A 16,132-nucleotide genomic window follows, 5' to 3' on the forward strand; every position below is an offset into this window, starting at 1 on the left:
AGAGTTGTGCCAAGTGCTGCTGAAGGAATCTATGTCAGTAACCATCGGTTGCGATCGCGTGGTTGGGCTGTGAGGAGCAGTCTGTAAAATACGGTGGATATAACCCGGCGGTACTCCGGTCAAAGAGGTATAAGATTTAATTTATTTTACGGAAGCATGATGGGCCGTTATTTTAAAAAGAAAAATCAATTATTTAAATTAAAGCATAAAGGGTATTTTGGGAAGTTGGGTACTAAAACCAAAATTGAAAAATTTTGGGTACTGAAACACAATAAAAAATATTCTTAACATGAAAAATAATATTTTTTCATGAAGAAATCATTCTCGTGTTAGATCTAAGGATTCGATTTTCACATACAGGGTCAGTCTTCTTTTCCTGTGAAACAATATGACCAAATTAAAATTTAACCCTTAGAAAGTTATCTTTATGTTAGCAAGAACTCAACCAGCTTCATCTCTTTTTGACATATGTATGATCTTCAAATACCATGAATGAGATAGCTTAGAATTTCACTTGGAGACGATAAGCCACAAAAATAGTATAAATCCGCTTTATTTCCTGCCGAAGCCACACGTGATACATAATGTCTGATGTCATAAACATGCCCGTCCCCTTCGAAGGAACACCATTCCGCAACCAAATTATTCAACCTGGAAGGCAAGATAGATTCGATACGGAAAATAAAGATATATTACAACACAAGTTGACACACGCAATCGATAACCTAAATCAAGAATCTCAGTTCTTCACGGTAGTCACGTGCCTCAACAGCATCGAGACAACATCAGGGGAAACTCTTGAAGCCTCTTCCTTGAGGTGAGAGATCTTTTCCTCTGTCTCTTGTTCAAGACGCTTCATGTTGGCACCCGAGTCTCCACTGCTCTGTTCAGAGAGGAAAGGGACGGGAATCAGGTATTCTTGCAAGAATTTGGCAATCTTACCATTAAGAAACTTGTGGCACTGTCATGCAATAAGGAAATAACTTGACAGACAATTTTTATACGAACAGTCAGTCTGCTCCCCACATTCTTCCTAATTTTCTGTCATATCTTACCTCTGAAACCTTTTTCTGAAATTCGGCTTCCATTTGAGCACGGAAATCAGCAATATCTTTCTCGGCTTCTTCTTTTGCCTGTTTCAACCTGTTTTGCTTTGCTGCATGGTAAAGAAACAGAAAATATATATCGCCTGTCATAAGGATCCTTGTCACGCAACATTCAAATAAGCTAGAGCTGAATGAATGCAAAACTTTAAAACGAGTGAAGTATGTAAACATGATGATAAATAGAGCCCAACATCAAGCCGATGAAGCTCCTTCTTTTCTTCCTACACCATAAAGTACAAATATAACACACACCTGGTCACTAAGTTAAGGGGGAAAATAAATCAACATAGGTCATTATAATAGTAAAGATGAAAAATATCCCCCTTCAATTTTTAGGTCAGAAAGAAATATATTGACCTGTAATCTAAGCTGCCAACCCCACCTAGCTGGAGAGTAAATTCATACATAAAAGGGTTGGGTTCTTCAAGTTACAAAAGTGAGACAAAGCCAACAGAAAAATACTATATATATGAATCACTGGTGGCGAAGAGTAATCACCGGTTCTAGCGGTATTGACAATGTGCTGAGCTTCTTGTTCTGCTGCTAGTAACAGTTGAATGCCATTCTGGCTACCACTGGCTGCCATACTGTAATATTGAAGCCATTTATAGGACATGCCAATAAACGAAAAATTATTTGAAAGACACAGCAGCAAATAAGATCATAAGATGCACAAGAATTGAGAACTGAGAAAGATGTAATCCACCTTCAATATAATACAAAATGCTGCTTGTCACAGGAAATAAAAACTTCAACAATATTAAATGATTAAACAAAAACAACATATTCTACTACATATTATAGCACTGTAACAATGTAACACTCCTACTTATCAGCGATAAAGGTTAACTTTGAGATCTAAACGAGGTGAGAAAAAGCAGCAGTTCTGTGTGCTCTCTTTTGTCCAATTTTGTTTAAAATTATTTGTTCCACATGAAAATATATGAATATTTGCAGCACTAATTAAAAGCAGGTAATTGCGTTTATTAAGGTGATGATAGCGGAAAGAGTCATTTTCACTGATTCCACCAGGTAAACTGTTTATAGAAGGTGGCCATTGCCAAAAACTACATGGAGTACCAAAAGATTCTGCATCCCGTGATGTTAAAAATTTAAGCTAATTTGATACAATCATGTTTGAAATTATTAAGATGATGTGAAATTTTTTATTTTGAGTATTGCACTGCAGTTGGAATGGTCACCTCTAACAATAAGAGCATACATCCTTCAGGCATTTGACTACCTATTACGGTATTAGAGATAGCTGAACCATGAAATCCTTTTATTATTATTTAACAAAAGAGAAATAGAACTAACCTAAGATACAAACAAAGATATCATTCTGTTTAGTTAGACTAAAAAATGGAAACAAAAAATTAGTTCTCATATTTGAAAACCCGAAGGCATTGTGTAATGCACCAGATTAAACAATCCACTGTACATGAATCTTTTATGTTATCACTCTCACACACCTCAAGAAACTTCCTAAAAGTTCACTCATCCCATAATTTCTCAAAATCAAACACGCTTAACTTTAAAGTTCTTATATGATAAACTCCCGAAAAGAAGATACACCTCGTTGACATGAGAAGTACCTATCAAAATTTTAAGTTCTTCTCAACTGTACAATCTCACGCATGAACAGTTTTTTTATCCCTCCTCGCCCTCGGGCTTTGACATGCCCACCAGCTTCTGCTTGATTCATCCCCAAACCACACTGTACTAAGAGAGGTCGCCTCTGATGTCATTACTTGTGGGTCCTCGACTCTCACGGTTAATTGTCATGCAATAATTTAATTACCGTTTTAACTCTATAACGAAAAATGTGATTTAACATTTACGACTGTGCGAACCCAAATTTATTTCAAAAGATGCTAGATGTTATTATTTGTTATAATATCAAAATAGAGTACCGTATTATTTATAATCTGCGGTGTCAAAATCAACCCTCCGGACACTCAAATAGGAAAACCCATTTCAATAAACAGTCACAAACCATGCCTAAAATCCCTCAAGTCATCACTCAGCCCAGATCTGGTGACACGTCAATTGAAATCCAACCGGAAGAAAAAAAGGGGGCAAAAAAATGAAAACCCATCAGAAAACAAGACCCAAAGAATCATCAAACTCGATCAAGCCGTGATCTTGCCCAAAAAAATTCAAATCCCATCATATTCCACAACCAAAACATCGAATCTACATCACGAGAAAATCAAATAAAAAACTTATCCACAATAAAATCACACTTGTTACAAATTAACCGTGAAAATCAAGCAAGTAAACTCATAGTCAACCTCGAAGAAGAACAGCGAGACCCAACAGTACAGAGAGATAAAAGTAAGAACAATTACCCGAAAAATCGTAACAGGGACAATCTTCGTGAGATGGAAGATTTGCAAATTGCAAGAGGATCCTTCTACCTTTTGTAAAGGTGGTCTATTAAATAAAAGTAATAAATAAAAAATCTTTCGCTTGAAAATGATGTCAACTAATTTTCATATAAATAAAATAAAACCGACTGATAATTAATTACTTAGGTTACTTATCGTACTCATCGTTGTTTGTGTAATAATGCTATGAATCATATTTTCTTAATTCTACTTTTATAATAATATAGAAAGATGTATCCTTTGATAAAGTTTATATAATTGTTTATTTGTAGAGGTTATTATTGAGGTTAGAGTTTTACTTTATGTCATTAAGACAATTTTGACTCACAGAGTATTGATCCGTGGGTAAAATTGAACTTTCTCGTATGATAAATGAAAAATGCAATATAGTGATATCAACTGAACGAAAATAACAAAAGTAGGTTTCTTGTGAGACGGTCTTACGAATCTTTATCTGTGAGACGGGTCAATCCTACCGATATTCACAATAAAAAATAATACTCTTAGTGTAAAAAGTAATACGTTTTCATAGGATGACCAAATAAGAGACTCGTCTCACAAAATAAGACCAGTGATATCGTCTCACACAATTTTTTACCAAATAACAATATTTTAGAGTTTATGAACCTTATTCTATAATGAGGTAGATGTCTCTAGACTTGATTAAATCTGATCCATCAGATCTTGATCTAATGATGTAGATAACATCCCATTCGGTGAGCTACAACTATTGTATCACATCGCTCAAACATATATAATCTGGTCCATTTCGAATTGAATGGTTCAGATCTTGTCACTTCAACATGATCACATCCTTTGGCTACAACCTTGATCTATCATGTCTCAACCATCTGTCTCGATCCAATTATCCATATTTAATCTCCTTGATCTAAATCAATCTAGCCATCCGACCACAACCCTTCGTCACGATCCAACGGCTTTCAACCACTACAACATCACACGTCGTAGTCACATCCTGTCATATGCTGACATGGACCATGTGGCACGTCATCAAACCAATTTCCCAGTCATACAAAAAAAGCTATGATGTGATCCTAGTAAAATGGATGAGTCGGGTAAGGGGCTCCACCGGATCAAATCAATAATTTAGTGTTTAGGAATTTGAGTTTTTGATAACTTTTAGAACACTCCAAACCCATGTTGCTCTGACAGATTAGACATCATGTATCAATCACACTCGAGTGTGGTACAATTCTCAAGGTGGCCCGAGTGGTAAGGTACCCGAGTGCTTGTATGAGGGCCCGAGCTGTTAATTATCCGGGAGAAGAAGAAGTGCCCAGGTAGTGAGGATAGTACTCGGCATATTGGCTCTATTCTGGGTTATTCAATTAATATCCTGGGTCATCCATGACCCGGCTCTTTGTGGGGGTATGACCAAGCTAGTCATTGCTCTTTGCAATGATGCATACATACACATCATTCGATACAATCCATTATATAGAATAGGTAAGGTAGGTTATCCGATTTAACAACAAATTTCGAACATAATGTGGTCTAACGATAGCTATATATTGGATATACGCTAAAGCAAATATCTTCAGCGTAGTTGAATTTGAACCGGGGTATTTTATTTTTAAACCTCGGTCAACTATTTTTTTAAGAAAATGACCTCCTCATGTATATTTCAAATACACTTGAAGAAATCATTTTCTTAAAAAAAAGAGTTGACCGTGGTTATTATATCAATTTCCCCCCATAGCTTATGAGTTAATGAAATGAAATAAAGCACCGCATTGACCATATATGATTATGATCCTCGGTTACAAGCATGACCAGTTCTTACTTCTTGAAAATAAAAAGTTACATATATTTATTAAAAAACCTTGCCCACTTTTACACACAGCACAATACAATCAAATTCACCCAAAAAAGACAATCCAATTTTAGACTATAAATACCCACATCCCCTATCCTCAAAGAACACACAAAATCATCCCCAAAATTCATAAAAATGGGAAAAAACAACATGATACTGAAAGCCATCTGTCTCTTGGTTCACATGATATTAGGAGCTACAACTGCGATATGCCTGGCCACGCCGCCGCCATTAAGCGAAGATGCAATATGGATCAGGCCGTATCCATACATCTGTTCTACTGACTTCTGCACAAAAGTTTGCAGCAGATTCTTTTGCGGGTATTACAGATGCCCTGGAGGTTATTGTGTTATCAACAAAAAGATACAACCTACGCCTGTTTGCTTATGCAGTCCCAGACCCCCAACACTGGAGAATTGATACATATATGTGTTGAAATAGTTTTCTATATAGATAACTTTTTACACCCACAATGTTGTCGCTGGATTTACCGGCAAATTTTCTATAAGATTTTCAAAATAAAACAAAATTTATATGCAGAAATCTATATATTTTCCAAGACCAAGTCGAAGAATAAATTTGATTGTAGAGAAGAAAGGAACGAATAATCGATTTTCTGGAACCAAATGTAAAATTTATAATACATAAAACAACTTTTATGGAGGGATGTTGTTACCCCAAACAAACAAATATTCATAAGGTAGAGGGTGTTTGGCTGCTCTTAAAATCTATTAGTTAAACTTTTTTAAAAAAATCTTATAAGCGGTAAAATCAAGTTGTTTAACATCTTATAAGTTATTTTAACTTACTCAATATCATATTCATAAAGTTTTGGATTAATTATTGACTGAAAAATTTTAGATTTGGTTTTACCGAATTGTAGTTTCGATTTTATTAGAAGATCGGTGAATCAGACCGTCCATGTTCTAGCTAGCTAGGGGTGTGCAATCGGTCAGAACCGAACCGACCGAACCGAACTTTTCGAAAACCGAACCGACCGATTTTTTTTTGGAAAACCGAACCGACCGAATTTTGAAAAGAAAACCGAGGAAACCGAACCGATAAAAATTCGGTTATTTCGGTTTTCGACCGAAATAACCGATTTTTTTTATTAAATAAACCTTTTAAACATATTTACACAAAACTACAACTGAATTTAATACATGATTCAAATATACAGAGATATTTACACAAAACTACAACTGAATTTTATTACCGAGTTAGAGCAGCCAATAGTTGGGTTTATTTCAATAGAATTGGGTTTCCAACTTTCCATCATGTAAAAAGCCCAGTAGAAATAAAAATGCATCCTATCCAAATTTGAGGCCCAACATATATATTATATATATATGTATATATATTCGGTTTTATCGGTCTAACCGATTTTTTTCCCAAGAAAACCGAACCGAACCGAATAAACCGATTAAACCGAATTTTTAAACCGAATAACCCGATTAAGCCAATTAAACCGAACCGAATTTCTAAATTTTTTCGGTTTTTTCGGTTTTCTCGATTTGACCGATATTCTGCTCACCCTTAGCTAGCAAGGGTCACTACTTCAATGTTTGATAATGTAGGATGAGCTCATCTTTCCCCTGCTTTTATTTCAAATGTAATTGCTTGGGACTCGTTTTAATAATATGTTCATCTATTATTAAAAAAAAATGTTTTTAAAAAAGTTGGAGTACCCTAACTTTATCGAAAATATCTTACTCGATCGAATCAAAGATAATCATTATTGTTTATTTTATCATGCCTCAATCTACCCTCATATAAAATTAATAAAATAAATAAATATTGTAGAACAATAATAACTTAAATTTGAGAATATAAAATAATCAGAATTTTTGAAATAATAATAGTAATAGTTGTTATTTTATTATTATATATCAATAATAATTATATTCTCATTATAAAATATTATTATTATTTATTATTATATGTATTAAAATAGTATAAAAATATTACTTTCACCCTCTGTCGCACTTGAAAAAAAGAGATATTTATTTTATATGTTCATTCAACTCCAGTGATTAGAAATGTAATGCCTCATATTCTATGAATGTTTACACTGTATTAAGACGAATTTTTCCAACTTGCTTATTTCTTCATTCATATGTATCCTAGAAAAGACGAATTTTTCCAACTTGCTTATTTTTTCATTCATACGTATCCTAGAAAACTTCACAGGGGGTCACTCATCTCAAAATTGTCTCAAGTCAATCACGTTTAATCCTGGAATTCTTATTTGATGAGCTACCAAAAAAAGATACATATTCTTGATATGAGTAATATATATCAGATTTTTTAAGCACTCCTCAGCTGTACAGTCACATACCTAAACAGTTTTTGGAATCTCTCTCATTCCGATGTGATATCGGTTGATTCATGTTCCCTTCACCTAAAACCTGTCAAGAGCCGCTCATTGTCCGCGCAACTTAATGACACCGACAATCATCCCCGGCTCCCTCTCTTCTGTCCCGAGTCTCTCAAGAAAGCCCAATATTTATCATAAACATCTATCATCAAATTTTTCACAACATTATTGATATGATATGAACTAAAAATCAAATACTATATACATAAAATTTATAATAAAAATATTTTTAGAATATGATAATCATATGCACACAATATACATGTATATATAAGCTGATATATATAAATTGAAAATGGTTATAAAATATATTTAAAATGTGATTACGGCCATATCCCAACTCGCACATATAATAACACAATTTTTTTTTATAAGATCATCTGACAAATCAATTTTGTGAAACGGATTTTTTATCTGACTCGACTCATTGAAATATATTATTTTATATTAAAAGTATAGTTTTTCATAGTCAATATGAATCAGATCAACCTGTCTCGTAAAAATAATAGTCACACAATGAAGCACCGAATCAATCATAAATCATACGAATACGTAATCTGATCCCAAACATTATTCTTCTTGAAAATAAAGAAAAATTTGTACATATTTATTAAAAAAAACTCTCACTTATACACACATAATCAAATTCACCCAAAAAAATCTCATTTAAATACTATAAATACTCACATCCCCCATCCTCAAAAAACACACAAAACCATCCCCCAAAAATAAAAAAAAATGGGAAAAAACAACATGATATTGAAAGTCATGTGTCTCTTGGTTCACATGATATTAGGAGCCACAACTGCGACATGCCTGGCCACGCCGCAACTGGTAAGCGAAGATGCAATATGGATCAGGCCAGAGCCATTCACCTGTTCTACTGACTTCTGCACACAAGTTTGCAGCAGATTCTTTTGCGGGAATTACAGATGTCCTTCAGGCTTTTGTGTCATCAACAAAAAGTTCCTGCCTACGCCTATTTGCTTATGCGATCCCAGAAAAGATCCTCCATTGCAGGAGAATTGATAAATATATGTGTTGATGATCAAAAGTACAACTTGTGTTCAACTTCATTGTTACAAGGAAACTTTATCAGGCATTTATTCATCATTAACGTTTGAGACTGTAACTTTGCAGTTAGAATTAAATGTTTTGCAAGTGTTTCTTGATTATAAATGATTATTTTATTATGTTTTAATATATATATATATATATATATATATATATATATATATATATATATATATATATTTGATTGGGTTTAATAATTTGATTCGAGTTCTGAACATTGTTCTATAAAACGTGGAAGACACGAACTAGAAGGAAAAGTATTTGATTTGGAGCAAAAGTATAGAAAAAACAATCAACCTTAATTTGACTATATTAAGCGAAAAATGTTCAAAAGAGCGAGTTTAAGTGCGATTAAGTGTGGGCTTTTTAAATAAAATTTTAAGTTGACTTTCAATTGTTTTTAAATTATGTGCTTAAATTCGAAAATCCTCCCAGTTTTCGAATCTATGTGCTTAAATTCGAAAAAAATTAAGGAAGTTACAAGTAGGATGACGCTTTTAATTAAAAGAAAGAATTATTGATATTGAATAATAACAATAATAACGTAATATAAAAAAAATTTGAAAATAAAACATATATTTAAGTGAAATATATATGGTTTTATCAATTTACCTAACTACAAAACTATTTGATTTTAAAAAAAATTGATATAAAAAAAAATCGTGTTCTACTTGTGAATAAATACGTAAAAACATGCCCTAAAAAAACGTCGAAACATGTTTATCTCTTATATCTCCATTGAATATTATCGAAAAAATTTTGAAATTTAATTCAACATCACTTTAATTCACTTATTTTACGATAATTACATCACTACTAATTATTCAATTTGAATTTGATAACAAAAATATTTTTACATTTTAATAAATATATGTATGCACACAATATATCATATAAATATATATGTGTATTAATATAGCTAATATATATAATAAGTTGAAAATAATTATAAAATTAATCTAAAATGTGATTCACTCCATATCCCCCATTCACCCCACTCACACAAAATCCATGCATACATATTCATCAAATAAAATAAAATCCAATTCATACATATTCCTCCAAAGCAATCCCATTTCAAGATTATGAATGGCCACACAAAATATTCATCCAAATTTTCTTGTTATAATATAAGAAAAACCTAAGAACAAATCAAGAAATTAAAATGGAAAGAAATAACATAAAATCGAAAGCCCTGTGTCACGCCCCGAAACTCGGGACTTGACACCGGCGTCGTTTAACAATCACACGATTGAAAACAACCAGCCTCGTAGCATAGTATAAACCGAAAACCAGTTTATTATTCATAATTTCTCAAAACAGAGTCTTTACAACTGGAATAAAATAAAATTTGCGGAAACGTCTTACATAAAATTGAAAGTACTAAAATTCAAAAAAAGAATAACATAACTAAACTAAATCGCAAAATTCACCATCCCCAAAATTGTTCAGATTCTTCTTCTTCAACCTGTTCTTCGGACTTATCTGGGGAGGGTATAAGGAGTATTTTGGGAAATACTCACCAAGTGGGGGAATTTGAATACCACATAACATTTTATAACAATTTCGAGTCATAACATAGCATGCTTTTCATAATCGTAACATCATATTCATAACATAACAACACTGCGATTTTTCACATTTCTATGGTTTACTGATATCAGTCCTTAAGTTTTGATCCTCTAAGGGGCGAGGCCGTAAAACAGTTCTACCCCACTGTTAAGGACCAAATGTTGGAATTCCACCCATTTTCAGGGAATCCTCACAGTGCCAAACATGAACGTACCAAAATTTTCGTAAAAACGCATAGACAAAACGACGGTACTCGACCGCATTTTCAAACCAAAAACCGAAAATTTAATATGCATAAAACCGAAATTTAAAACAGCCCACTTACCTTGAATTCTTGATGAGAAGAAAACATGAATAACTAGGATTACTTGCACAGGAATTTCGAAATTCCTACTTCACTGGCTGGACGGCGGCAACGCTTCGCTTTACTCGAAAATTCCTAAGGGGACTAGGGGGAGATTCTCGAAAATTTGGGTGCAATGTGGTGTGATTTTCGAGTCTACAGACCCTCCTATTTATAGGGGTTGGCTGCTATCGGGATCGAGTGATATCGCGTTGAAATCTGACTTAAATCTTTTATCTCGAATCGTGATTTATCCGTGATATAAATTCGAACTCTGAATCACTCAAAAATGTCCTAAAACTATATCACTCAAAAATGTCCTAAAACTGAAAAGAAAAGCATAAAAAAATGGAAAGAATCACCATGATCACGTTCAAAGTCCTATCTCTCTTGGTTTGCATCATCTTTGGAGTCGCGACCGCAGCACACGCCCTCTATACGCAAGAAGATGGAATATATATATGGCCAGGGCGTAGATCAGTCCGTTGTTCTACTGAACGTTGCACTCGAATCTGCAACAATGCCTACTGTGGCTCTTACAGATGTCCCGGGGGATTTTGCGTCACCGTGGAAAAATACGGGCCTGCGCCTCTTTGTTGTGCACTCCCAGAAGTACCCATTCTCCAAATCTAGAAAACTGATATTAAGGTAATGTGTAATGTAATATTGGAATGTTTTGAGAAGATTTTGGGTTTATCCAAGAATGTAATATATACTACGAACGAAAAAGTACATGTGTTGCACGTTGAAGTATGTTGCTTATGTTCAACTAAATAAATTGAACGCCATGTTAATCCTTGCATTTTTGTATAAGAATGCGCTGAGATTTATTTATTTTCGAATTATCTTGTCGCCATCTTTACTCTGGACCCTTGTGCATTTCTTTTTATTATTATTATTATTATTATTATTATTATTATTAAGGGTTCATTATGTTCTCATCTTCTTGGATGTTGGATGATGATGTCTCTTTTGTTTGTGTTCTTTGGCATCTTGAATTGAATTTTTGCAAATATTTTTAATGGATTCAATTACAAAGGAGAAGATTACTAAACAATATAATGTTTTTCAACAATTTCGATCGAGCATGAAAATGGATTTTTTTTTATATTTAATTTAGAACCATGTCATTAATTTATTTTGTTATTTAATCTCTAACAATTATTGTAAGTTTCGTAGCATTAGTTTGATATGTTATTTGATTTGCGTTCATATATTTAAAATAGTAATGTGCCCTGTATTTATAGAAGTGCATTTGATATAATAAATCTGATAAATATTTGAATGGAAAAAACTTTTTCCATTCTTACCTCTTCGCAATATCTGCTATTCTATCAAAATCAAGTCTTACTTTTGTATCTTTCATTTTTGTTTTTAGAAAATTTGGTAATTAATTTGACGATTTTTAGTCTTTTTTTGGAGTGCTGATTAGATAATGAGCAAGTCAACATCATGTAAACCTAAGTGCTATGCGGAAAAATCAATGAGATGATTTATATATTATGTCGCTATTTTAGCGATGATATATTTAATATATCACTATTTTTACCACAGTTTTAAAAATCATGTTAATTTGTCTATGGTATTAGGAAAACCGTGGAGAAATTCAATTTAGAGACGGTTTTTTTTTCTAAACAAACGTTTTTTTTAGTGATCAATATTAATTTTTTTAATTATTATTCGTTTTGATTAGCTAATTATCGATCCATACCTTACATATAAATAAACTCGCAATAAATTTCCATCGACCGTTTTGTTTTTACCTCTACACCGTAGATATCTTTTAATACAAATTTATTCTTCAAACACATTAATCCTCCCTAATAGTAACCGCAGAGACTAGTAAACAAAATTAAAATGCTATAATATTTTTAATACAAATTAAATTAAACTTTGTCCCATCCCAAATATGACAGTCCCACTATTTTTATGGTCACTCGTCTAACTAGTGGCACTCATGCAAAGAAATGAGAATTTTTTGCGTCACCGTTTATTGGCTTCTTTCTTCAATGGTCTCCAAGAACTCAACCAACAAAATATCCAATTAAAGAATCAACAGAAGTTTCCTGGCCAAAAGAAAAAAAGACCCAATAAAAATCATTAATTTACTCAGTGTGTGAAAGTTTCTATAAAAAGTTAAAAATAATATGTGTGAGTGAAAATGTGGCTTCCAAGTGCAAAGGGAAGCACAATGGGGAAGAAGGGTGGCCGCAATGGCCTTGTTGCGGTAGCATTAGACAAAGATAAAGGCAGCCAATATGCACTCAAATGGGCTATAGAGAATCTCCTCACCATAAGCTAATATATATAACTTGAAAATGGTTATAAAATATATTTAAAATGTGATTCACCCCATATCCCAACTCGCACATATATAACACAAAAAATTTTATAAGACTATTTCACTAATCAATTTTGTGAAACAGATTTTTTATTCAACTCGACCCATTGAAATATATTATTTTTATATTAAAAGCATTATTTTTCATAGTTAATATGGATAATGTCAACATGTCTCATAGAAATAATATAAACATAATGAAGCACGGAATCAATCATAAACCACACGAATACGTAATCTGATCCCAAACATTATTCTTCTTTAAAATAAAAAAAGTTGTAATATTTATTTAAAAAAACTTTCCCACTTATACACACATAATCAAATTCACCCAAAAAAAAATCTCATTCAAATACTATAAATACCCACATCCACCATCCTAAAAAAACACACAAAACCATCCCCCAAAAATAAAATTTAAAAAATGGGAAAAAACAACATGATATTGAAAGCCATGTGTCTCTTAGTTCACATGATATTAGGAGCCACAACTACGACATGCCTAGCCACGCCGCAACCGGTAAGCGAAGATGCAATATGGCTCAGGCCATATCCATTCATCTGTTCTACTAAAGTATGCACAAAATTTTGCAGCATATTCTTTTGCGGGAATTACGGATGCTCTTCAGGCTATTGTGCCATCAACAAGAAGATCGAGCCTAGACCTATTTGCTTATGCGATCCCAGAAAAGATCCTCCATTGCAGAAGAATTGATAAATATATGTGTTGATGATCGAAAGTACAATTTGTGTTCGACTTCGTTGTTATAAGGAAATTTTGGCCTTACTATATTCCAGCCGAATTTAATAACAAATTCTCTAGATGATTTTCGAAACAAAATTAATAGAGTTTATACAAAACGAAATTTATAAATTCTCCAAAAACAAGTTATAAGAGAATAAATTTGATTATTAAAGAAAAAAGGAACAAGAAGTGATTGATTTTCTGGAACGAAATGTAAAATTTATAATACATACCCAAAACAACGTTTAGGTAAACATGTGTCTTTTTTATTGTTTCCAATATGTATATATTTATCAGGCATTTATTCGTCATTAGCATTTGAAACTGTAACTTTGCAGTTTATTAAAGGTAAAAAAAAATTTGATAAAGACAATAGATTGAATTCAGAATTAATATAAAGTATGAATTATAGTGCCCCTAGTGCAAATATTGGAAATTTCCCTCAAATTTCCAACACTGGATGAATTTTTTTTTATTAGTATATATGAAATGAATTTTCATTGGGCTCGGACATGGAAATTTTTTTTTTTGTTCTTTAGCCCATTGACGGAGTGATTCATCATGTTTATCGCTTAATTGACTCACTTATTCGTCTCGTTTTAATGTTTCATGTTTCTACTGCAATAATAGAATAATAATTCCCAGCTACAAAATTTATCAAATTTCTCCCTAGAATAAAATGAAAGAAAATTTCTTGACAGATTTTATGATTATCTACGTTGAAATATAGTTTAATGCATGATGAGTTCTATTAATTATATTAAAAGCTCTATGGCACATCATCATTAATTTATATCTTGTTCATGTTACAATGTGATATTTGTAGTTAGAATTAAATGTTTTGCAAGTGTTTCTTGATTATAGTGTGATTAGTTTATTATATCGCAACCTCAATTTTTGAGGTGTTTACCCAGATTTGTTGTGCAACAAACGATCGGTTTTTAATGTAAAGAAGATAAATATATGTTTATATTTGTATACTTAATATTCCGGAAAAATTTTAATGCATTATATTGTATAAATGATGGTGTTTATAAGAAATCAGGTATAAATTGCGTTAAAAAAAATATACACTACAAAAGAAATCCATCCTTAAGCTTAGATGAAATTAAATTGTAAGTACTTGAGTAAGCGAGATAAACAATAGTGGAAATAATATGATTCAGTTAAATAACATTAAATAGGGAATGAATATTTTACACACACACACACACACACAGATATATATATATATATATATATATATATATATATATATATATATATATATATATATCTGTAAATATTACTTTTTAAAACCAAAAGATAAAAATCCAGGGGTCAGTAATATGTAGATTTTATATTCGAAATATTTGATTTGATTGTAACATCTATATTTACCAAAAATAGAGGTTGTTGAGTTGTTGAGAATTGAGATAATGAAAGGTATAAAAAAATAAGTAGAGACTGAAGAATTTTTCATACATTTAAATCACATTTATCATATTTTTAATTTGTTGGATATTACCGGTGTTGTTAAAACTGAAAAACAGGCTATAGCTAAGCTGAATCTTGCTAGTATAATATTAAGAAAGTCTAGATATGATAAAAACATGATAATTTACATATATTCTATGAAATTTTTTAGATATTACAAAACGCCCAGTTATATTCACAAAATTATAAGCTTATTTTAATCTTTGTTTCCGACCATTGGATTCTACCTGAGGAAAATAAACCCGATAACAAGGTGATTTAATTCCTAGTGTATTTACTGGTATCTAACCGTAGAAATTTAATTGATTTTAAACAAAAGTATTGAGAAAATGTAAGCATATGATCTTAACCTATTGAGAACTAAATAACTTACGAGAACAAAACATTTAGAATTTATCATATATATTTCGGCAAACATTAAATACAAACTATTGAAGGTCTCCACTCATAAACGTTAATAAATTTGGATAAGCTACATTTTCTATTGGCTATTATTGAGCATATCCACAAGTCAAATGTCATGTATAGCATCTACTGATCAAAACCGGAAACCAGGTAGATACATCAGACATTGGCAAGTTTATCATTAACATGTCAAGTGATACACATCTTCAAATGGTTAACAGTTGCTATGGCAACAAAAAAATTTGGTCCATCAATAACAATAATAAAGGCTATTTAACGCAACGAAAGTAAAGCGTAGTAAAGAATAAATAAAAACAAGTTTCATGAACATTGGTTTTATAGAACTTAATCCAGAGTTTCTAGTAGGTCGATATAGATGTTTTGTAATCAAACATTTTCTAGACGGTAAGATAAATGTTTAGAATTTGTTTAATGTACATACAGGACTTGACGGATAATGTTGATA

The 16,132-nt window shown here is 32.1% G+C and overlaps 1 protein-coding gene and 1 long non-coding RNA gene across 3 annotated transcripts; both read right to left on the bottom strand.

Annotated features, from left to right (window-relative positions):
- Positions 1-537: 537 nt before the first annotated feature.
- On the bottom strand, positions 538-3,603 carry LOC140823395 (V-type proton ATPase subunit G 1-like). 2 transcript variants are annotated; one of them, XM_073184716.1, is made up of 4 exons: positions 3,458-3,603; positions 1,605-1,693; positions 1,056-1,156; positions 538-883 (listed from the first exon to the last, which is right to left on the bottom strand). In XM_073184716.1, the coding sequence occupies exons 2-4, from the start codon at positions 1,690-1,692 to the stop codon at positions 740-742; spliced, it is 333 nt and encodes a 110-aa protein (XP_073040817.1). In that variant the 5' UTR covers position 1,693; positions 3,458-3,603; the 3' UTR covers positions 538-739. The 2 variants fall into 2 exon arrangements, with proteins under 2 accessions (XP_073040817.1, XP_073040827.1); XM_073184726.1 differs by having other exon boundaries at positions 3,401-3,463.
- Positions 3,604-12,542: 8,939 nt separating this feature from the next.
- LOC140810508 (uncharacterized) lies at positions 12,543-13,194 on the bottom strand. The gene is made up of 2 exons (XR_012113257.1): positions 13,081-13,194; positions 12,543-12,997 (listed from the first exon to the last, which is right to left on the bottom strand). It is a non-coding gene; the product is annotated as an uncharacterized lncRNA (long non-coding RNA).
- Between the last annotated feature and the right edge of the window lie 2,938 nt (positions 13,195-16,132).

Source organism: Primulina eburnea, chromosome 1 (genome assembly GCF_022965805.1).
Source record: "Primulina eburnea isolate SZY01 chromosome 1, ASM2296580v1, whole genome shotgun sequence".
Taxonomy (NCBI): domain Eukaryota; kingdom Viridiplantae; phylum Streptophyta; class Magnoliopsida; order Lamiales; family Gesneriaceae; genus Primulina; species Primulina eburnea.

What these genes read in the sequence shown, in the direction of transcription:
- LOC140823395 (XM_073184716.1), bottom strand. Translation starts at nt 1,692, where the DNA reads ATGGCAGCCAGTGGTAGCCAGAATGGCATTCAACTGTTACTAGCAGCA. An exon ending in TGTCAATACCGCTAGAACCG is followed by an intron (nt 1,157 to 1,604) that starts GTGATTACTCTT and finishes TTTACCATGCAG; the next exon opens with CAAAGCAAAACAGGTTGAAA. An exon ending in TTCAGAAAAAGGTTTCAGAG is followed by an intron (nt 884 to 1,055) that starts GTAAGATATGAC and finishes CTCTCTGAACAG; the next exon opens with AGCAGTGGAGACTCGGGTGC.